Source organism: Cydia fagiglandana, chromosome 10 (genome assembly GCF_963556715.1).
Source record: "Cydia fagiglandana chromosome 10, ilCydFagi1.1, whole genome shotgun sequence".
Classification (NCBI taxonomy): Eukaryota; Metazoa; Arthropoda; class Insecta; order Lepidoptera; family Tortricidae; genus Cydia; species Cydia fagiglandana.
In genome coordinates, this window is record NC_085941.1 from 9810865 (window position 1) to 9834281 (window position 23417).

General features: G+C 37.4%; 1 protein-coding gene across 2 annotated transcripts in view; it reads right to left on the reverse strand.

Moving 5' to 3' along the window:
- LOC134668057 (lysine-specific demethylase 3A-like) overlaps positions 1-23417 on the reverse strand; it is a 244360-nt gene that overhangs the window by 168595 nt on the left and 52348 nt on the right. For both annotated transcript variants that reach the window (XM_063525506.1, XM_063525505.1), the window contains exons 2-4: positions 13162-13311; positions 9055-9168; positions 956-1177 (exon numbers count right to left, since the gene is read on the reverse strand). In XM_063525506.1, the coding sequence (XP_063381576.1) occupies positions 956-1177; positions 9055-9168; positions 13162-13311 (486 nt within the window). The remainder of the gene's footprint in view (positions 1-955; positions 1178-9054; positions 9169-13161; positions 13312-23417) is intronic.

Here is a 23417-nt window from a genome sequence, read left to right on the forward strand (position 1 = left end):
GCTAGGCCATTACCCCTTTTAGGCTGCAATTAATAAAATCGAAGGCAGGTGGAAAGTTCATGCCTTTTTGGGAGTTTATGGATTTATGCTGCATTGAAGCGGGTTTCCTTTTGCGTTTCCATGGAGGCAGATAGTTAAACAAGCCCATATAAATCCAACATCGTTACCGTATCGGCGGGATGCCTTCGCGTTCAATAAACCGAACTGGTTTCACCTAGAACTTCCCGCTACGGAATTATCTTGTAGAATGTTTTTACAGTTATTTCTAAACGCCTCGGACTTTTTCGTTCGTTACATTCCATATTATCCGGGACACGATTATTAAGGACCTACTTTCGTATTTTATGACAATATTCGAAGCGGAGCCGTAGTCAAGATGGCTAAGTATCCTTTATCGATAAACGCTATTCGAAAAGTAAACATGAATCAATATTAGGTATGACAGATGAGACAAATGTGACTTCATCAATTCCATAAATCTCTATAGACTAGACTGGATGGGTTACAATGGAACGAATACATGAAGATCCTTCCGGCCGATTTCGACCAAGGCGACCACTTCGACTCCTAGTTAGTTTGGCGCTAGTGCGCCCGAATATGGCTGACGTAGCCGATCTTTAAGGTGAACCCCCGCGCACATTGAGGGCACGTGAGAACACCAGCCACATAGTGGTAGTGAATGGAAGCAGGCTGGCGTGCTTTCAGCTCATCGCGCTTAGTGTCGAGGTCAACTTTACGTTGCTCCTCGAAATCGCGCACTTTGTCATACACCAGCCTGCGCCACTCAGGACGCTGTGCTGCCAAACCTTCCCATTGAGAGGGCTCGATGTTGCATCTTTTCATGTGCCGTTTCTGCCGAAATGAACTGCTGAACGAATACATAGTATATGGTCAAAGCTCTAAGATGTTGAATATAATATTCCTGAACACGCATGTAATATGTGAAAATACTAACTCCAGTATGTTCGTTGACCCCGACGATGACAGCGGTGTACCACTGCGTGGTGCCGGCCGCACGGTACACCTGCGCCCTGCAGCCGCCGAGCACGGAGGGCGTGGTGGTGAGGATGCGCTGCCCATCCTGCGCGCTCCGCCATTCCGCTGCCTCAGCCGCGACCGCGGTCAGAACCTCAGGGTCTGTGCCCGCGTCCGCGCCAGCCAACTTAGCGTCCCATTCCTGTAAACAAAATATAGTTGTAAGCTTACTGAATCCAATCTTACTGAAGCCAAGCGATGCGGTGCCCATCTCTCGTTGTCAATAAAGTACTTTACATCCTAGTCCTAGACCTACAATTTACAATTTGGTGCCGTGACCAGGATACAAAAATGATGGTAACCTTTTTTTTAAATTTAGTTATTTAAAAACATAAGGGCCAGGGTATACAATATTTTCGCCAAACTGCAGATTGTTCGCAAATAGTGCGCTCTATAATTATTATAGGTACAAACTTACTTTATGTGTTTTACCAACAGAGTAAGCTGTATATAAATACTCAGGTTAACTTTAATCTAAATTCGTTAACAATTATAGTTTAGCAAGATTCGTTTTTTAATACTGCTACATGCTAAACTAAAAGATGAAGAAGTTTAGCTTGATCTCTTACTCGTGGAAAAATATTGATCACAGTTTTAATTTGTTGTACATGTACACCCAAGTTATTACCCGTCGATAACACCTAAATAATCGAGCCAGAGTCATAAGTTGAAACTGTAAACGACTACTCGACTTTCCGATCTCGTATCATGTAAACATGCCCTACATTATTCCTAATACGTAAATTACACATACGCACACAAACAAACGAAACCATTAGCATTCTTCACGTTTATCGCATTAAGTGTAATTCACCACACAGTGACAATATATTTCGTACAGTAAACCAGTGCATTAGGGTAAACATTTGTTTAGTCTGTTCGTATGTAACCGGGTGCATTATTCATCTCTTAACTATGGGCATGGTCTGATGTAACGTTACTAGTTAACATGTCCTATTAACTAGGTCTGTGTTTGTTCGACTAGCTACGTAGGCAGCATAATCTGCACCCGCAACATTGTGTTGTGATAAAATTCAACAACAGAACAAAAGAGAGCAAGCGCGTTTTAGTAAGTTGTTGAAATTGTATCTCATACTAGCCTAAGCTAAAACTTCTAACACAAGCCGACACCTCTGTGCATCTGTTGTAATAAATTTAATTAACAATAAACTTCCACTTGGATAACAAGTTAGAAGTAGAAGCTTTTAAGAAACTAATTTTAAAGAAAGCTTAGCCATTTGCAATGGAATATTACTAGTTAATGTATAAGGCCCGTAGCGTAGGCTACAAAGTAGTCGATTTGTCTAGAATTTAGATAACAATTAATATGAAACACCCGCATTAGTAATGCACCGTATTTATGTCAATGTTACACTCACGCGTATACAAGACACACACACCTGTGCGTTCCGCACGCGGCGACAGACGTATCCGGTGCGATGAACTCGCCCCACCCTCCCCTTGTACAGTGTATGTAGTTCTACTGCACACATATATGCAAACTGGACCATGCAATAATAGACTTTTTGTAAATGAAATAAACACTACAGCGCACGAAGATAATTTGGTTTTCCAATGTTACGTTTACCGTGCGTTAAGGCATAAAAAAGAAATGAATTCTATTCGTGTTCTATATTTTTTAGAGTAATGGTTACTAATAGAACATACATAAAAACAACACTAAATGGCACGCAGCCAGTTTACGTGTATTTTTATGAAACAACTGATTCAAAACTGGCGAAAATGCATTGAAGAAAGCGTGCTACTATACCTACCTACTTAATTACTACTGCAATTTTTTTTGTCGAATATTCAACTATGTATAATTTTTCCCGTACCACAAGCGTAATTAGAGAAACGCGCAATGCAGATAGTCTATAATTTTAACGCAATTGTAAAAACCAATACTAATAAAAATGTAAGCCACTATTATCCGGGACTCGAGCTCTCATTCAAACTGGACTAATAAAACCTGAATGCAGAATACTAATTAATGGGCAATAAACGTTCTGTCCAAGAACAGTTAAAAACGTGCAAAAATGTATGTAAATATAGACCTCTGAATTACCAGGGTCACAGAATGAGTAAGAACGTGTTTGGCCAAATGTTTTTAAAGTAGAACATCTACTATGAGGCTTTTGTAGTTACGTCGGGCGGATTAAACAACATTTGTCACAGTCTGGTGCCCGATTATGTCAACAAAACAGACTGGTGCAAATACGGCGTGACGCCTGAATACAAAACGATATATTCACAATACAAAAAGAATATGATACGTTAAGAATATCTTAAGAACCAAGTTTGTTTTTCTAAGTCTACAATTATAAATACAAACAAGTTTCTTTACGAGTGAAGCAGACACCTTTTTATACAGCTTAGACTGGCCTTACTGCAGACTTAAATTTCTGTACATATTCTGTATACAATTCTACTTACTGATTGATTGGGTAAAGGCCACGGATTAGTTCTTAATACTAATTGAGTTATAGTTTATAAATCACAATTTATAATTTCAAGATGGGGTTGAATTACGCTTGCGATACAACTTAAGTTGTTGTTTTCCTTGGGCTAGGATTTATTTTGATATCAGCAATGTTGGCATTCAGCAAGAATGTATTAATAGATTTTGACGACCGGTCTGGCCTAGTGGGTAGTGACCCTGCCTGCGAAGCCGATGGTCCTGGGTTCGAATCCCAGTAAGGGCATTTATTTGTATGATGATACAGATATTTGTTCCTGAGTCATGGGTGTTTTCTATGTATTTAAGTATTTGTATATTATATATATCGTTGTCTGAGTACCCACAACACAAGCCTTCTTGAGCTTACTGTGGGACTTTGTCAATCTGTGTAAGAATGTCCTATAATATTTATTTATTTATAGATCACACTAAAGCAATGGGAATAATCCTCGACCACTTGCCCCGAAGGACCTCTAATGAATCACAGCAACCGCTCTTTATTTAGCTCGGGTTTAATATTAAAGTATACCTTACATTACAGCATACCATCTGCCAAGTTTCTCGTGTGGGTGGTCTTATGTAGGTAGATAAGTTCTCATAAAAGGGTACAGTTTACTTCGCAGCTATATCATTGACTGACCTTATGTGTGTATCCGATTATATAGTATTTAAGTGTGAGTGCTAGAGAGAGAGATTATATAAAAGATAGTAAATAATATAACAATGCTGGCTTTCGTGTATGAAGCACCACTGGAGAATGGAAATTCCAGCAGACTGATAAATCTGATAATACTCAAGTGCGAATAACGAGTACCTAGTCTCTTTGAGTTATAAGGAATTTATTCGAATACAATTTAATGAATTTATTTCAGAAAGTAGGACGTAGGTTACTTAATTGAAACATTAGTTTCGAGCAAAGAGAAGGCGAAATTATCGTTGGTTTTTTTGAATTTGAAGTTGTCGCATTCTATGCCAATCCAATACCTACCAGCCTGGAATATAATACAGTAAAATTATACATTTTGCGTTTGCGTCAAATCCGGTAGTTCTGATTTTTTGCAGGCTTGTTTATGATGTTGGCCCAATGAATAATCCAAGTTTGTGACCTCGAGCGCCGAACGCAACTTTGTCAAAAATCGAATAAACCGCAATTTTTTTTAGATTTGGGCGATTATAACCCTAAAGTACTAGTTTTTGATAGTAACTTCCTAGGGCGCTTTTAAAGTAGACTAAATTTGCTACAATAAGACACTGGAATTGTCTCTGTACATCTAATATTTTCCGAGATAAAGCCTTTCAGGTTACAAAATTCGACAAATTTACTGGATTAATAAGATAGTTTCAAGAATTGATTGTAAAAATATGGAAAAACTAAACAAGGCATCGTTTTTAGAATTGAATTGTTAGTATAGTAAAGATTTTACAAGCTAAGCACCGACCTATGCCAACTCTCTCCTTGTTTGTAATCTTTTACAAAACATCCTTGTACAATTTCCTTGGCTCTGCAATAAAAGGTTCTTTATATTGCAGATAACAAAAGTGGAAAGGAAAACAATGCATTACTTACTCAATCCATCAGGCGGAAGGAAAGCCTCGGAGAAGAGCGGGCAAGATTATAAATAGGGTCTTTGTGGTTTCCTATCTATTGTGACTACGGCCGGCGACGACGCTTAATCTTGGATGAGTTAAACAGTCATAAGATCTTAAAGTTATGATGTAATATTTGTATTTGTTAAATTAATTTTGCTATTAATAAGTAGGACATGGTTGTCAAGACCTTAAAAAAGTGAATGGCGCCCCAGATTCGTAAATACCCTTACAGCCCGTTTTTATATCTTAATCTCCATAAAGGATGCCAACGGATTTGACTGTTAATAAAAGAGGCAAGATCAGTAAAACCATTACGCACACATGCACACCCGCCCCCCGCCACCCCGTACCGGACAGTGGGGTAAAGCCAACTGAAACAAACTTTACTCGTTTAAAATTTGCGGGCGCTCGGTTGCGTGCATATAGAAGAAAGTCGACAACTTCCGTAACTCGTGGGGTGTTTAATGGAAAGTGATTTTAAAGTTAACATTAATTACATTATTGATGTAAGTACTTTACTTAACATATTGTACGTTTCACCTTTGTGAATCCAATAATGAGACGCACATATTATATGAGTGTTGATGTTATTTGTGTATCTAATTTAATTTCGTACCGTTCAAATATAATATTAAGTATAAATCCAGTACACTCAAATTATTGACAGACTAATTTATTTCAAGTTAAGATATTCTCCATTTGATGAAGGAGACACGTTACCTTAGCTAATTGTAGGTACTTATATTTTATTCTAGTATTTTTTATTTAACAATTTAAAAAGTATCATATCATATGAAAGAAAACATGTCTCGTATAGATAATATCACTTTTGATACGCTTATTACCAAAAAGAGGTAGTATTGGTAATAAATAAGCTTCAAAAGATTTTATCATCTTTTGAACGAAAATAAGTGGCCTCATTTATTTAGATTCAATATTTAGTCATTAACATTTTTATCACAATTCTCAAAAGAAAGTATCTGCACGTGTCCAGAAAATATCTTAGCTTTTCAGAAAATTATATGTTATAGCCAAGTGTAAATTACTCAAAAATAGTTCTTAATTAATTCGCTGACACAAGAGGTAAGGTACATATTTTGAGTATGATGTGAGCACCCATATTTTTACACTTGACTGTACTTGTTTAGGTTAGGCATGTTTCTTGGAAATTATACCTATGAAGGCTCGATAGCAACGAATACCAATTTGACGACAGAGAGCAAACAAAAATACACCTCATTTATGTTGAAAAGCAAATTAAATCTATATTACATCTTTTCCTTTGCGCGTAATTTAATACTCCCTTACCCTCAGGTAAGGGTAAATAAATGATATTTCTTGAAATAACGTTTTTATAGGTAGGTACTGTATTTACATGAAAGGAAAATATAAATATAGAAGAGCAAAGGAAAAGTAATAATAAACATCAAAGTGGTATTATAAATATTTACCTATACAACACTATATTTTCAATTTATTGCACGGTAGATAAGATACTGCTAAACCTAACTATTACCCGTAATTCAGCCCAACATGAAACTTCTGAACTTATTTAGACAAATGAGAAATTTTAGTTAAAGCATTTGCCTAATTCTACGTACACTTCCTACATTTAGCCAACAGTAATAAGATTGCTTTCGAAAGAATAACTGAGCAAAACGAATTTCGAAAGTTTCTAACTCCTGAACCAAGTTAGCACTCGTACTGGTAGGGTCTGATAGCGACAGCCGCCATGTTTCAAATAAAACCCAGTGGACATCGCAAACGAGCAGTTGATTAAGATTAGTCGGCATCAATCATCGCGCGGCAACCATCGCCGCGGCCAGGAGGCGGCCGGGCTCGCCGAAAATAGCATGACGTGAACACACCAGCCACCTGGCTCAGATATTATAAAGGGGCAGCCGGGTGGCGAGGGCGGAAAATCAATAGAGCGGGCGGCGAGCATCAAAACATACCGCTCCCTCTCCAGCGCCCCCAACCCCCCCGGCCTCCCGTCTCCCGGGAAAATCCCCCCCTTGTTTGGCAGACACCGTCCTTGATCTCCCACCCGCCTGGGCGCCCAAGTTTGGATAAACACTCTTAACGTCTACTCGAAATTGGGTCGCTTATGCGTTTTGTTTCCACTTTTACAACTCTAACTTTAATCTAATACCTATAAACGCTTCCGTTCTGTCACCAGGTTTATACGATACAGACAGAAAATCCAAACTAACTTTATCTATTAAGACACGGTTTTATAGGTGTAATCATTCCTAATATAACAAACGTACCTATATTTCTAAAATCTAACCTTTCGAACGGCAAAAACTGCAGTTACCTATGCCATAACATTAATCAAACCTACCTACTGGCATTTCCCCCGGCGCTCACAATTGTAAGCTTTAATAATCGTGGAATGTTTCTGTGTGTTCAAAGTGTTCCAACAGAATAATAAATGAATCTGTTAGAAATAGCGTATTCGAAGAATTCCAATTTCACGGGAGATGTTCTCAGAAATCTCAGAACTGCGTCATGACACGAATATCGTGCCTCAATGTCTCAATTTTTTAACCCATAATTGACATTCGTATATTGGATTTATAGTACCTTAGTCATGTTACAGTAAAAAATAAATATAATCGTATAACATGATTCACGTGACTTACGTTTGAGCTTAGCCTACTGTATAGCACTAATACATCTAAATTTAAATCAGTTTATAAATATTTTATTGAAGTGTCAGAAGGTTACGTTCTATGATGAATATGTAGTCGGTTATAAGTAATGGACCATCACAACACAATCTAGTGAAATTTTAATACTGTATTTACATGCACACATTTAATATTAAAGATTTATACATAATACTCATTAATAAAGCTGTAATATCAACTTCCTTCGTCTTAGCGCCAAATTTAATATCACGATGCTTAGTGATGAATTGCTAATATTGCCTGCCATGCTAATAACTTTGGTTTAATCACCCCAAGTGTTATGTTCAACTATGCCGCAAGGGAAACTCTACTAGAGACATTACAAGAATGTTAAACTTGGTAAAACTTAAGCACGCTATCAATATACGATGGAAGAAAATAGAACAGATACACTTATATGAATTGATTTAGAAGATCACATATTATTCATATTAACAAATTCTGCACAAGGATATTAATAATTATCATTTATATGTACAGTTCAAAAGGCAAAATGTAACAGATATGGTAGTGAAAAAATATCCAATATACCAAGGAAGTTAGGGTTATCAAATTCTAGTTTAAGTAAGCAATATATACAAAAAAAACCAATGTAAGTTTTTATCGATGTTCACATATTCACAGAATTCACTAGTAATGTATTAGTGTGTTAGGTGACCGATTGTAATATATGCAGTATTTTTCCAACTGAAACGGTACGATAATAGATGTACGATACGATTTATAACATAAAAATGCCAAATATCGCAAAATTTTATTGAATTGACCCTTCCAATTTGAAGAATTCTATAGGTAGCAATAAAATCCGGCCAGAGTTTATATTGTGCCTTTGAACGTGCCCTTTTTTGTTTTTTTGTTCATCTATCTTTTGATTATGTCTATTTGTCTAAAGGCGCCTTAAGGCTTTGTCACACAGGCGCGCTTATACATATAAAACTCACGCTCCGCTCACGCCCCGCCCGAAATACGCGCCTGTGTGACGGAACCTTTAAGAAACTTACGGCTCGATTCGGAAAATGAATTAGATTACTACTATACATCAACAAGTTACGATATGGATAATTTAAAGATATTTGTAAGATAGATATGTCAAATTTGACGTTTCCGCGATTCTGGAGGTCCTCTTGAACGATTTTGACAAGTTATGACTTAGATATCCAAGTCACATCTAGTCGATATCTAAAGTAGATCTAGTTGATCTCTAAATCGTCTCTAGATCTTGTGATTATCTTGAAATCCCAATAGGCCTGTTAGTAGGTACGGCTATGGGCTTACCTGAAATGGCTGCAGATTTGCGTAGTCGAGGAACCTGAGCTGGCGATCGTGCATGAACTCGACAGGCTGCGCTTGCGGCGGCAGCGTGACGTCCGCCGCCAGGGGGGTAAACGTCTGCAACACAACATACTGTAAAGGTATACCTATATCAAAGACATATGTAACTTCGTATAAGATGAATTAACCCCTCAACTGCCTTGTCCCGTATCCGTCCCGGACAATTTGGACTGTAATAAAATTAATAATTTGGTTATTAATTCAGTAGCAAATTTTTGACACTCGCGTTCGAGGGGTTAAGTCTAAAGGAAAAAACGTGCCTCGGAAATCAAGAAAAAGTCATTCTCGGATAGATGCCGCACACACCTTTAGCCTATCCTCGGCTAGATGGCGTGATGACACCGTTTCATATTTAACAATTGTAACACATAGATATCAGTGAAAGAACATGGATCAAAATGATATAAAAATTATAAAATGATTTATCCATATATATATATATTGAGCATGTTATGAATATGTAAGTAGTTTCTTAAGTTGTTGTTAAAAGATATTTTATTGTTGTATAAAATCTACCGCGGATGGAGTATCGAGACAAACCTTACTGGTTTAACGATACTTTTGTAATTAAGCTTAGATATTGTGTTGTAATTACCTGAAAATAAATAAAAATAAATAATAAAATATAAATTTTTTTGATAATTTTATACGTGTTTATTTTGAGTTATAGTCGTGTGTCGATAGATGGCAATAACAGTGACTACAACATTTACTATGACAGGACCCCTCTATACTGTCTATTCTTTTTGGTGTTAGTATGGGAAAAGTAACATATTTTGGCGGCAAAATAATATGTACATCCATGAAACTTTGTTTATGACCTTTATCTTGCAACTAGAAATGTGGATCTGCCTAGTCCTAGAAAAATTTAGGCGTCCTAACCCCTTTTCGGAGGGGTAAGTATGTGCAGGGGGTTCATTTAAAAACAATCACATTTGACAAACTAGGCAAGTGCGCTTTCGCGCTGAATCGAATGAGACCACACCCACATTTATAGAATCAGTATTTTCTGAGATATGTTAATTTTTATTGGAAAATTACCAAAAAGATATTTCAAGGCAAAAGTACGATTTAATCGGCTACAATATACTTAATATGTCTAATTGTCTACTATTCTACTGTTTGATAAATGTCTTATTTCGCTAATATCACGTAACAAATTGCAATTTCAAAGTAGGTACATAGTTAAGTAAGAGACATTGCTTGGCGACAGGGTGGTCTTTTGTAATTCCTCTACTAAGGCTACGTGTATTCTTTCTTTATATTACTATGCCTATTCTTCATCGTATTTTTTGCTGAAACAGATTTCAGTATATTTAAAATGTTCGTATTAAAAAAAGCCAATTTAGTGACTTAAGTTTTATTTCTTACCTATCTTGAACAATTACTAATTTTAATCGTAATAAATTGTCCATGTCTAATTGAATTCATCACAATCTAGTGAACACAAATCTTTTCATTGATAGGCTAGTAATTGGTATTATTTTTCAAAGGCTAACGAAAAAGGTATTACTGAGAGAAATCCAGTCTAGAAGGATATTAAGGGCATAAGGACGTAAATAGGTTAATTATCTATATAAAACCGTTCATAAGGTATTTCGTTTGTGATAGGTAACGGTAACGGTTTTTACTCACTATATTGCACACACGAAACATTAAAACGCTTACAAAGTTAAATCACTACTACGAAGCGGTTAATACGCAAGAATTTATTTCTTCGTTCACTCATCTGGACAACAATCATCTGGAGTATGTATGTATGTAAACACTTTATTGTACGTCAGACTTATTTAACCTAAACCCTCGATCAAATCACAAATATAAACTTATTTACCTCGCGACTATTCGGACACGACTTAACACCCATAATTTCGATAATGACTGACAAAAGCAGGTATCATATCAACGTCATTTAACTGTGGAAGTTTTTAAAATACCCGCACTTGATCTTTATTGATCACAAACCGTCAGATTGATATAACAATATGAAACACGGGTGAAACAAGATTTCCACGTTACAACAGTAGGTACCTACTAGTGACTGGATTGAAATTATTATCATGTTTAGTGCTCCGTACAAAACTTTGTTTACGGGGGCACTTCTGGAATCATGTCGGTCTTGCAAAACCATTAAGTAAATGCGTTTTTGTCGGCGACGGTTTGATGTAGGTACCTAAAATTTGGAACAGTTATAGTAAATATATACTACCATTAACACTCTTAATAAAAGTTTGAATAGTTGCTGACTCCAGCGGCACTAAATCCGATTTATGTAGTAGTGTCCGTATATCTAACAGTATAGATTTATATGGTTTATCTAATCAATATGAATGTAGTTCATTCTTAAGAGCGAATGCCGATCAACAATTCAATACCAATGTGTAACTTTATAAGCATTATGAGCGATCTAAGACGCAATGCAACGCAAGGCACGCATGCATCACGACAAAATAGGTAACTACGCATGCTTATATCACCGGGTCAGGGCCACTACACCTGCCTATGTATGTAGCCTAGCCTGTCACCATATATCTTGTTAAAAACGTGAGCAAGTCACATGGCACTAACACTAACATATGTATTGGGAGCTAGCGAATGGAATATATGTATCTGGGCTCAAAGGGAATCTATTTCCATAGTGATTACAGGGTCTGCGGATGACATCTGTAATGAATGTCTGTAGATCTAGTTACATTTATATGTATAATCATGGTGGACTTTTGTAAATAAATAGGGTTGTTCAGGAAAATGCTTTGTACCTACTAGAACTAGTAAACTTATTAGCCAAATAACTATTAATTTACAGAAAATAAATAAAATACACAACTGGCCACTTGTTGCTGCTTAAAAATGTATACCTATGTAGCCAGATCTTAGAATTGGGTATTTTCGTGAAATGTCATTTTAAAATTGATCACTTCATGACCAACCCATTATTTCAAGAAATGATTCCACCAAGCCACAAATGATCAATTCTATGATCTGATATACCTACCTATAAATATAACAGTAAAAGTGTTTCTGACATACCCAGTTAGGTAAATTTCGAAGGTCGTCAGTACACGTACAATTGTAATACAAGACGTCGCGTTCCTCGGGATCGGAAATTAAGCGCATTCAAAGAGATTTCAAAGTTGAAGCAGACATTTAGTGACGCTAGGAACGTGAGCATTGTGAAAATAACAAAAGCTCGAAATGAAGTTCTCTAGACGTGTTTTACAGGCTTAAATATACAATACAATGTAATTAATATAGGACAATCAATTATGACCAGGGATGCCAACTTAGTGGTTTTACCACTAAATTTAGGGGGAAATAACCCGGCTAGGGGTTTTTTTAGGGGCTCACTATTTTTAGTGGTTTTTTTAGGGTTTTTTTTAGAGTAGAAAAGTGCGGCAAATTTGAAAAAATGTAGGCGTGAAGGGGTATCGTCTCATAGAAAATTTGAATTTCGCGCCTTTTTCTACTGACAAGATTTTCTTGACCATCTATGTATAACGTTCATATGTATGATCATTAAAATGTCGAGCCGGTTGAAAATCATAATAATGTTCTAAATTTGGAAAATGTATAATAATTTATTTTATTTTTTATTTAGTGGGTTTTCCAAAATAATAGTACAGTTTTAGGGGTTTTTAAGTTGAGCTCAGGTGTAAAAAAAAATTGGAGTTGGCAACCCTGCAATTATCAGAGGGCCTGAAGCAGAATGAAAGCGGCTAATTTTAACTGGAAAATGTTTCACAATTTTCACTAAGTTTTTAAGTCTAAGGATTTACTCAAACCAGCACAATTTTTGCGCTTAATCAGTGTCGATAGGCCTTTTGAATGTCATCAGTTTAACCTTGTAAAATTGTAGAAGTTGTAGATTTGGTTACTGACTGTGATGTTAAAATATCATTTTGATACTCCTAGCGCCATCTAGTGCAGTACTATGAAACTAACAAGAATGGAAGAAAGAGAGAAGCGTGTAGTTGTATGAAGATGTGCTATGTTATCAAGTTATTCAACAATACAATTTTGTTTATAATTAATTAATTGTGACTGACTTACCAAAGCGGGCCATTTGATTGTTTCATCCTTAACATTTTTAGGAGCCCACACTAAAGTTCTCTCCACTAAAAAAACACGAAACGTCCTCCGCGAATAAACGGCAACCCATTCACGTCGCTGCCAGTCTACTCCGTCATATTCCACTAACACCTGAAACAACAAAAAATACATGTTAGTATACTTATTTCCTTTAAAAAAAATTTAAAACATGCACTTTAAATCCCAAGCTTCCATGGCGCCTATAGCGCCACCTAGTGTCGAGTAGCAGAACTACATGAATTTGTACTAGGCTCGAATTGTAAGCCTCCTCGCACGGTAAATTTTGTTGCCATTGAGCCGCTAGATGGCAGCACCAATCTTTATGCCAATGTTGTCGCAAAACCCCGCCCAATGCCCGATTGCAAGGTACATCAGTGATCGTGCGAGCGGGATAGGAGACAATCTAAAAGAGATGCCAATAATAACAAACAACATCTAGTTAGAAAAATGGAGATTATGAAAATAAAGAATAAATCTAGTTAATATTGTCAATTTTCTGCAACGACAGACAAATAAATACTGTGTATAATGTAGTTAATTATTTGATGTAGTTACCTGATACCTGCTTATAATATACAGTCATAATAAAATAGTCGATATAATATACATAGGTATAATGTTAATTAGGTTAGATATTTGTATGTAATAAGTTTATCTATATAGATTAATTGATAGAGCATAAATTCTTCTCACGCTCATGCCTACTTACGCAATTATTAAGGTATTTACACATACCTACTTATTACCTAGGTAGGTACCTATAGAATATCATTGCTAGCTGTGTTGTTTCTCACTGTTTACTTTTTACTTAGACTATTTATAAGTGACACTTGTAACCTAGTTACAATTCTTATAAATAAATAACAAACAATACAACTAGAACTCGTAGGTCGTAATTTTCAATGTCTCACAAATCGCATAATTAAAAGACGCAATTAACCGATTTGAACCGAAGTGATCCCATAAGAACACCGCGAACTGTTTTGTGCGGTGCTCTAAAAAATACCTACATTAGTCAGATGATGATTAAAATAAAGTAGGGGCCCGTTTTGGATTATGAAATAGACATCTATTACACATCTTTAAGACATCACCAAGATACGATACGAGTAACGATATGTTTAAGATCTAACCTGTCAAATTTGACATTTGCGCGATTCTGGAGATACTCTTGAACGATTTCCACAGGATATGACTTAGAGATCTAATTCACATCTAAACTCTATCTAACGTAAAAGTGACATTAGTTGCCCGAATTGCGCTGCAAAAGAGAACTGGTTGATATCTAAACTATAACGTATCTAGAATGGATCTAGAACGTGTCGTCTCTTGTGAATATCTTGAAGTTCGAATACGGCAGAGACGCAAAGCAAATAAATTACAGCAAGAGCAAGAGAACAGAGGGCTTACCGCGAACCACCTTCGACGTAATGCCTCCCTGTCACACTTACGTACGAATTTACAAGTGCGACAAAGAGGCAACACGTCGAACGTGGTTTGCGATAGGCCCTTAGGAACTGCAGGGAGAAAGCGCGAAGATTTTGTATTATTTCCTTCATAGGTATGTCTGCATTACACGCTCCCTAATCCCCCTTTTTAGGGTTCCGTATACAAAGGGTAAAAACGGGACCCTGTTACCAAGACTCCACTGGCCGTCTGTCTGTCACCAGGCTGTATCTCATGAACCGTGATAGCTGGACAGTTGAAATTTTTACAGATGATGTAAGTATTTCTGTTGCCGCTATAAGAACAAATATTAAAAAGTACGGAACCCTCGGGGGCGACTGGCCATGTCATGAGGAGGCCAGAAGATCATATGACTAGACAAGTCCTTACATCAACATCGGTCCCAAAAGATCGGGCAGAGGTAGACCCCCTACGATCCAGATGTCCGTCATAAACAAAGACCTTAAGAAAGCCCAAATAGATGTCTCGACGACCCAGAACGGTTACGCCTGGCGAAGAATGACGAGGAGAGCCGACCCCAAATGATATGGGAAAAGGCTAGGCGAAGAAGAAGGAACCCTCGGGGACGAGTCCGACTAGCACTTGTCCAGTTTTTTTACTGTTCTAGAGATGTCAATGATAGAAAGTTCTTTGGTGCCCGAGAAATGGTTATGAATAATTAATTCAATGTTCAAAGAATACAAAGTGTAAGTAATGAAGTTTAATTGTTTCCAGTTTGGACCTAAACCAATTCATAACATTTCGTACCATTAGGTAGGTACTCAAACTTCAAACACAGATATTAATCACTAGGTGTTAAAGTTTAGGTTGATGGATTCACAGATAGAGACTGGCAATTTATCAAATTTAATAATATCACACCAAAAAAGGGTTGGTCCATAAAATAACCCATTTTACGGTACATGCCGCATAGTCTACGCTATCCGTAGCCACGAATGCCATGAATGCCATGATTCGTCATTTTCAAATATAGAATGACAGCCGTCGTCGGTTGGTAAACAAATGCAGGGCGAGTGCGAGTCCCACGCTCGTTACAGGTCCACATAACTATCCGTGACACCAATCATACGTAAACAAACTCTGAGCCAACGAGATAAGGGCGTTCCCGGGTCACGGCTAAGTTGGTAGACGACTTTTGCTACTCTAATCCAAAAGGCGTATAGACTCATGCTCCTATGGCTTTTACGCTCTTTCCGTAAAGGGTTGTCAGCTGTGACCCGTATGCAACTAGGCGATGCAGCTGCGAGGGAATAATTCAGCATTCATCGCAGAATCTGAATAGTTGATGTGTTGTCAGCATGCGTTCACGGGTCCCTTTAGCTTAAGGTCTTTGGGTTAGGTAACTTATGTTGTTCCCCCCGCGGGTTGCTCACCTTGTCGTGGTGGAGGGGCTTAGTAATCGTGGCTTGGTCACCCACGGTGAAGCGAAGAGGCAACCAGGGCCGGCCTGTTTGACGGTCGGGCTGGCCCGAGGAGGACGCTCCAAGTGGGCTTGTTAAGCCCGCTTGTGACGCGTTGGAGGTAGACCGTCGAGGAAGAGGAGTGTCGGTATTGCGGTGAGCCGTTCTCCCTATCCTCGGCGGCCGAGGTGGGATCGCAGGGGAAGAGGCGTGATGGTATTACGATCGCCACTCGCCCTATCCCCTGCGAACTTGGCGGTGCCGTTCCGCTGTAGCGGCGTTGGTGGGGCTGCAGAGGAAGAGGAATGTCGGTGTTACGATGTGCCGTTCTCCCTGTCCTCTGCAGCCGAATTGTGGTTTTGCGACAGAACCATAGACCTGATCTGTCGCCGGGCGCCGGAGAACTTTCTGGCGCCCGTAGCTTCCTTGTGGCGGGCTCGGGGGGGTCCGCTACAGTGCAGAACGGAGGCGGAGGAGGAAGGCGCGTCGAACCATCTGGCGTGCCTAGCGTGAAGGGCCTTCGGGCATTTGCGAAGGAGCCTCTCGTGGGCGGCTGCCGCCGGTGGGGTCGCGGATGAGTACGCAAGCGTCCCCGTAACCCCACCAATAGGGCGGCGCGGCGGTATATGGGGGGTTTTTAGTGGGTATACCGTGGGCCTCATTAGCCTAGACGGGAGTCCCACATAACCACTCGGGTTACCCCCCGCACCCGGGTGGTATGCGGAATGCATTTTCCCCCCTAAAAAAAAAAAAAAAAAACAAAAAAAAGGGTAACTTATGTTGTTACGTAACAAACGAATTTGAAAATCAAATTCATACATCCTTTGTTTTATTTTTATGAAGCAAGTTGTTCAAATGTCGGAAAAATCTATGAATTTCCCGATGAGTCCCCATTGGACTCTGTATATAGGTACCTTACTATGAAGGTATTAATGATAGGGAAATAGTTGAAACATGATACGAGTATAAGCTTCAACAAACCAGTTTCATTTGGTGGGTCGTGGAAGAAAATACTAACTTGCGAAATTCTTCCTTTGGCTGATTCAAAACGGGCAGAAACATGATCTATGTACCTATCAGTCTCAATTAATGTTAGAATTTTCTTATTGAACCACCTAACTCGGTAGGAAATACAATGTTTCATTACATCACGCATCTACCTATGTATGTGCCATTGTACTTATGTGCTATTGTTGGCTTAAAGGTACGTGGTAGTAAACCGGTAGGAATCGATATATGGATAGTTGGTACCTGTGATACCGGTCCAGTCTATACTTAGAATAGTGGCAGGTAATTGCTATAGAATGTTCGATTTCGATTTAGCGGCCTTACGTAACGTATCAACACCTATAGCTATACGGCTAGTCGTCAATAGCCTTGCCAAGTTGCCACCCATGTACTCAGTATACGAGTACTAGAACGCAAAGGTACAATATCTGCCTATGTACACAACATTAAGTATGCAAATAGAGTTCTAATGGCGATAAGGTAGTGCACCGTCATCATTACAACATTACATACTCATATTTAGGAAGACAATGGGCAGATTTATTGTAGAGATTGTAGCCGATAATTTTACACACAGCTTGAATTATTTGTCAAATATTCAAATAATCTCGGTTCTACGTGTTTTTAAACAATTAACAGCACCTACAGCATTTACTACCGTCTTTTGGCTAGAGATTTTCTCTCTCGGTACGTGTACGCGCTTTTCGTAAAATGGTTCAAAATGTGCCGTTATTAGCTTTCGTGAAATCATCAATCTCAAAAAACAATATCAACGTTTCAGTTTTAAGCTGTCAATCTGGTTCCCCCTGATGCCTGGAAGGCAGGGTTGCCAACTCCAATTTTTTTTTACCCCTAGCTCAACTTAAAAACCCCTAAAACTATTATTTTGGAAAACCCACTAAATAAAAATAAAAGAAATTATTGTAGATTTTCCAAATTTAGAACATTATTATGATTTTCAACCGGTTCGACATTTTAATGATCATACATATGAATGTTATACATAGATGGTCAAGAAAATCTTGTCATTAGAAAAAGGCGCGAAATTAAAATTTTCTATGAGACGATATCCCTTCGCGCCTACATTTTTTCAAATTTGCCGCACTTTTCCACTCTAAAAAACACCCTAAAAAAACCACTAAAAATATTTAGCCCCTAAAAAAACCCCTAGCTGGTTTATTTCCCCCTAAATTTAGTGGTAACACCACTAAGTTGGCATCCCTGCTGGAAGGTCGAGTCGAACGAAACGTCTAGGTTCACGGTAGACAGATTAAATGTGGTAAGGTCAATGTGACAATGTGGCTAATTCCGTTATAGGGGCTATTCCGTCCACTAGCGGTTTTCTCAAACAACGAACGAAATTGATAATTTCATCAACAAAGCAGCTATTGCTTTTAATTTCAGCAATCAAAAGCAAATTCAACGTTGACGTGTAAAAGTGCTCTTGAGGCCTAAGTATTTGCTAAATAAATGTTGAAGTTTGAAGTCTAATTGTCTATGCGGTCGTCCAATTAAGAATGTCAGGGTCAGGGTTGAGGTCTCTTTACACTAGATTTATGATCGATAGTTCGTCGTTATAACAGTATTTAATTTTAAATATGCTTAATATCAAAGATGTTCCAGTTAGTGTTATCATTATTTATAATTATAATTCCACTTAGTATTTACCATCGAATAACTAAAGATAGGTACTTAAAGGGGCCCACTGATTACCAGTCCGCCGGACGATATCAGCCTGTCAGTTGACCGCAAAAGGCCACACACTAACAGTTTTCTGTCAGTTTTCGGCCTGACGACTTACACGAACTGATCGTGTGTGGCCGCCTGACGATTCCAGTCAGCGCCGACAGATATCCGCCGGACAGTCCGTGGCCTCGAGTCCAGTCAAACACACATCATGAGGTAGCCGGCCGGCGATCGACACACGTTACAGCATTAGTAAATTCTATTTTATTCCTAATACTTAAGAGTTCATAGTCCCTAATAAGCAATATAAGCATACGACTTTTTGTCTTCGAACATCACGGATCCAATACTTAATTCTTTGAGGCTGATATTTGCTTGTAATTTCATACACAATTTACGGCCAGTAGACCTTATTAATTTTAAATACGGTAGGGCTTCTGTCAAATTGAAATAAAATTATTCCGAATGTGCAAACTACGTCACCAGATGTCAGTATAAAATTTATACAATTTTAAGGCCTGAATACAACAATGCGAAGGTTGCATAGAATAGAATAGAATAGAATAGAAATAATTTTATTCGTGAGCACAAACACAAAATAAAAACTTACACTGAACAGAGAAAACATAAAAAAGAGAGAGTGCCACGAAATGGTCTCACCTCAGCATGTTGCTGGCGACTTCCAGCGCTGATCTTCCGATAAGACCATCCGGTGAAACAATCACGACAGGTAACATGAATAACAAGAAAATTATTAATATACATAAAGAATAACAACAAAATTAATATAAATAGACAAATATAGTAAGAAGAATATAAAAGACAAAGATGGTAACATTAGAAGAGATTAGTACATTCTAGTTTGCATGTATCTAGTTTGTCAAGACTTTTCTTTATTTATCATGTTGTTACCTCGCAACTGTTGTTTACTGTCAGTCAAAAATAAATGTCGTAAAGAGAATTATAACATAAACCTTATTTTTTCTCTATTAATTTTAAATGTGACATATTGTATTTGCGTAGCTTATATATTCGAAAATACAGACATGATTATTGATTGCTGGAAGTGTAACCGAGAAAAAAAGGAGCAAGCATTTAAAGATTCAAATAGGGAAATTAGCCTCCCAATATTACCTAAAACACTGGTTAAAATTTTAATAGTTCTCAAGATAACGCCGGGAGGTATACCATCGTTGGCGTTCACGGCAGCTAGCAATGAAAAGACTAGCTATGAAAAATACCTTTATAAGAAAATCGAAAACATAATATCACCATCATCATCATTTCAGCCTATATACGTCCCACTGCTGAGCACAGGCCTCCTCTCATGCGCGAGAGGGCTTGGGCTATAAGGTTGCCTCCAGAATCTCGCGAACTAAATTGACAGGTCAATGTGCACAAATGATACCACAGTTTGGCCAGTGCTGTTCATATCGATATTTTCAAAAAAGTTTGAATTAGAGAATATCGCGAAAATTCACCGCTAGCGGCGCTACTGTTGCGCGGTCAGTTAAAATGTATCTTTAAGTAATTTAAAGTTATTTTACAAATGTTACTTGGTATTTCGAAAATTGTGCAATTTTATAGTAATAGATACAAGGATATTGGATAAACATATTGTAGGTAATTAAATAAATATTTTATAACATTTATTTTATTTTATTTGTTCGGAAAACTTACAGCTAGAGTAACAAGTTGTAGGTCAAAACCTAGAAACAGTGATTTTGGCTCAAAATACAAAAAAAGGCCGACCCAGACGGGGAAGTAAGATAAGATAAGATAAGATTTCTCATTTAATTTGTGTGGTGAGACGTAAAAATTAAATCGTCTCGGTGATCCCTATTGCTTCGATTGTAAAGAAGACCAGTCCCTAAACTGGACATTCAAGTTTACAATTAGGTCAGAATTTAAATACAGTTAGACCAAAAAAAGTCTGCAGCGATTTTGGTAGCCCACGCAGTGCAAGTAGGTATTATTTTAAACGTCAAACTTCTATGATTATGACGTATTAAATAACAGTTGCACTGCGTGGACTATCAGTATCAAAATCGCTGCAGACTTTTCTTGGTCTAACTATAATTATCGATCAATCTCATCTACCAGCCACATTGCATAAAATTAAATCACCAATTTTAGATTTATGGCGACAACCGCGAGCTCTTGAAATAAAGAACTTGCCCCCACACCTACTAACATTGAAATTTGTCAGTTTCGCGTCCGCACCTCCATTTGATCGGTAACGTCACAATCTTACAATCGAATCAACCACATTTCTCGTCACATTCATACAAATCGAAATCGGTTGTGACCCCTTTATAATAATTATGACATGGGTAGTAAGTGCAATATCTTACTTACCTATCGATATCATTTTATCGACATATACCCCTGACTATTTTTTCTTTGCTATTCCTGGTATCATTTTATTTGTCAAACTCGTGTCAATTTAGTTCGCGAGTTTCTGGAGGCAACTGTAGCTCTACTATGAGTTCCGTGAATGACAGTGAGAAGTGAAGATAGTGAGAAAGTTAAGGAAAATGTATGGAGTAATTGTACAGTGCCTCTACCGGTCACGTAAAGAACTAAAAATTTCAATTTGTACCATGAGTTACAAACGTTTTTACGCGAGTTTTCCATACTTGCCTAACTTCACACCTAAAACGCTCTCTTTCTAATTATATAATGAAAACTGAGCCAGAATTATTCTGCGTAAATACTTTACGCGAGTAAACGTGACAGATGTTATGGAAAAATACGTGCGTTTCCAACGTGACATTTCTGTCAACTTGTAAACACAACAAATACGCAGATTTTTCACGAATATTAATGCAATTTTCAACGTAATATGTATAAATTTATAACAGTATGTGAACTTCAAGCAAAACTTTAAGGGATAAATCAATTAATAGTTCGATAAAAGGCTGATTTAGTACAAAGGTAATGAGTTATACTTGACATCATATTTTCCTATTTCTACTGCTACATTTGCGAAAATCACATTGCTTACGAGCAGTTTTTGGTTTTAGGCAAGAAGCCGATTGAAAACAACATTTCCCTGAAAACCCGGATTGCATCATGTATGCATGCGTATGCATGTAGAAGTTACATATGTATTAAGAATTAAGGCTCAATACAAGGAGCGGTACATAGACATGTTGCTGTTTTTGTTGCTGGGTGCACATAACACATAGTAAGAATATTTACACAAGAATTGCTATGTATTTTATTAAGCATTATTATCTTAAATAAAATAAAACATACAAATGTTCTGTGAGTTTATTTATTTTTCTTTACTAAGTAAGTATTATTTTATTTTCCGTTGTTCAAATTATTGTGTTTGGTAGGTACTCGTTTTTCATGTCAACTTGGTAACAGGAAATATAAAACTTTCTTCAAAAACTTTTGCTGGTGGTTCAGAATCTGAAAATTTAAAACACATTTATTGCCAAAAACCCGCTGCGTGGGTTCATTTTGTATTGGAAATGGGGCGCTTGGCACTGAAATATACTCGAGATAGGTACTATAAAATTAAGATCGCTATTAAGGTCATACGTAGGTCGTAGGGTCTGTGCGGAAAGAGAAGAGTCGTAGGTATAATGTATGGGCTCCCCTAAATTTCACGACTCTTCTCTTTCCGCACACTCTATTAGATAATGTTACTTAGCAGTAGGCGGTGCGGACTGAAGCGGACCATTATAATACATACCTATTTTAATATTTTAAGATTTCTTCTCATGTGTGTACTATTTTCATCAAACGTAATAAATATGTAGCCAAAAGTAGCCTGTATAATCGCGCCGTATACTTTGCTGCCTATTTTTTAACACGCAAAGTCATAATTTTAACTCGATTATTAATGATGTTTACGTAATTATCATATTTTGCAATTTTTGTCTTGAATACAATATATTTTAATTTATACATTGTTTACTAACATTGATGTGTTTATTATTTTCGTAACGATGGCAACGTCAAATCTTTAAAAAATTGTAGAATGAAGGTTGAGTCAGTAACAAAGTGACAAAATTGGTCTTAGAGCATTTAATAACTGGAGTGGCCATTGAGTGCTTACTGTTAGGATTTAGGATTAGGGTTCCAAGCAGGAAAGAAAAGCTTGTTTTAACACCATATAGGTAATGTTTATTAATCTCAAGCAAAACTACATAGTAATGGCGTCTCATACGGGAAGAAAGAACACCTACATTTGTTTTATATTGACAACCGAATAAATCAAATATCATAGTCGTAGTAGTCTCGTAGGTATACTCTTTATTTTTTTGGTGACATTATTACTTACCCCTCTGCCGAAAAACACAATTGTGCAAACTTTTGTATGAACTGACATGGCTATGTGTACGTTACGTACAAATCATGTAGAAATAGCAATACATTTGACGTCCCCTCCCCCGCAAAAATCGGCAGACTGTTTTGTAAAGAAAATGACAGCGATGACATGTCCCTTCTAAATGCTCTTAGTGGATGGTAGAGGTAAGGAATACAATCTCCATGTAATTAATAATGAAAAAGTGTCCGTCAAAAACCTTAAGAGGGAAGTATACTACGTAATCGTCCATACAAAAAGAGAAAACGTTTTTCCACTTGTAAATACGAGTATCTTCCATTCTCCATGATTTTTAGTACGGTATTGATACAATG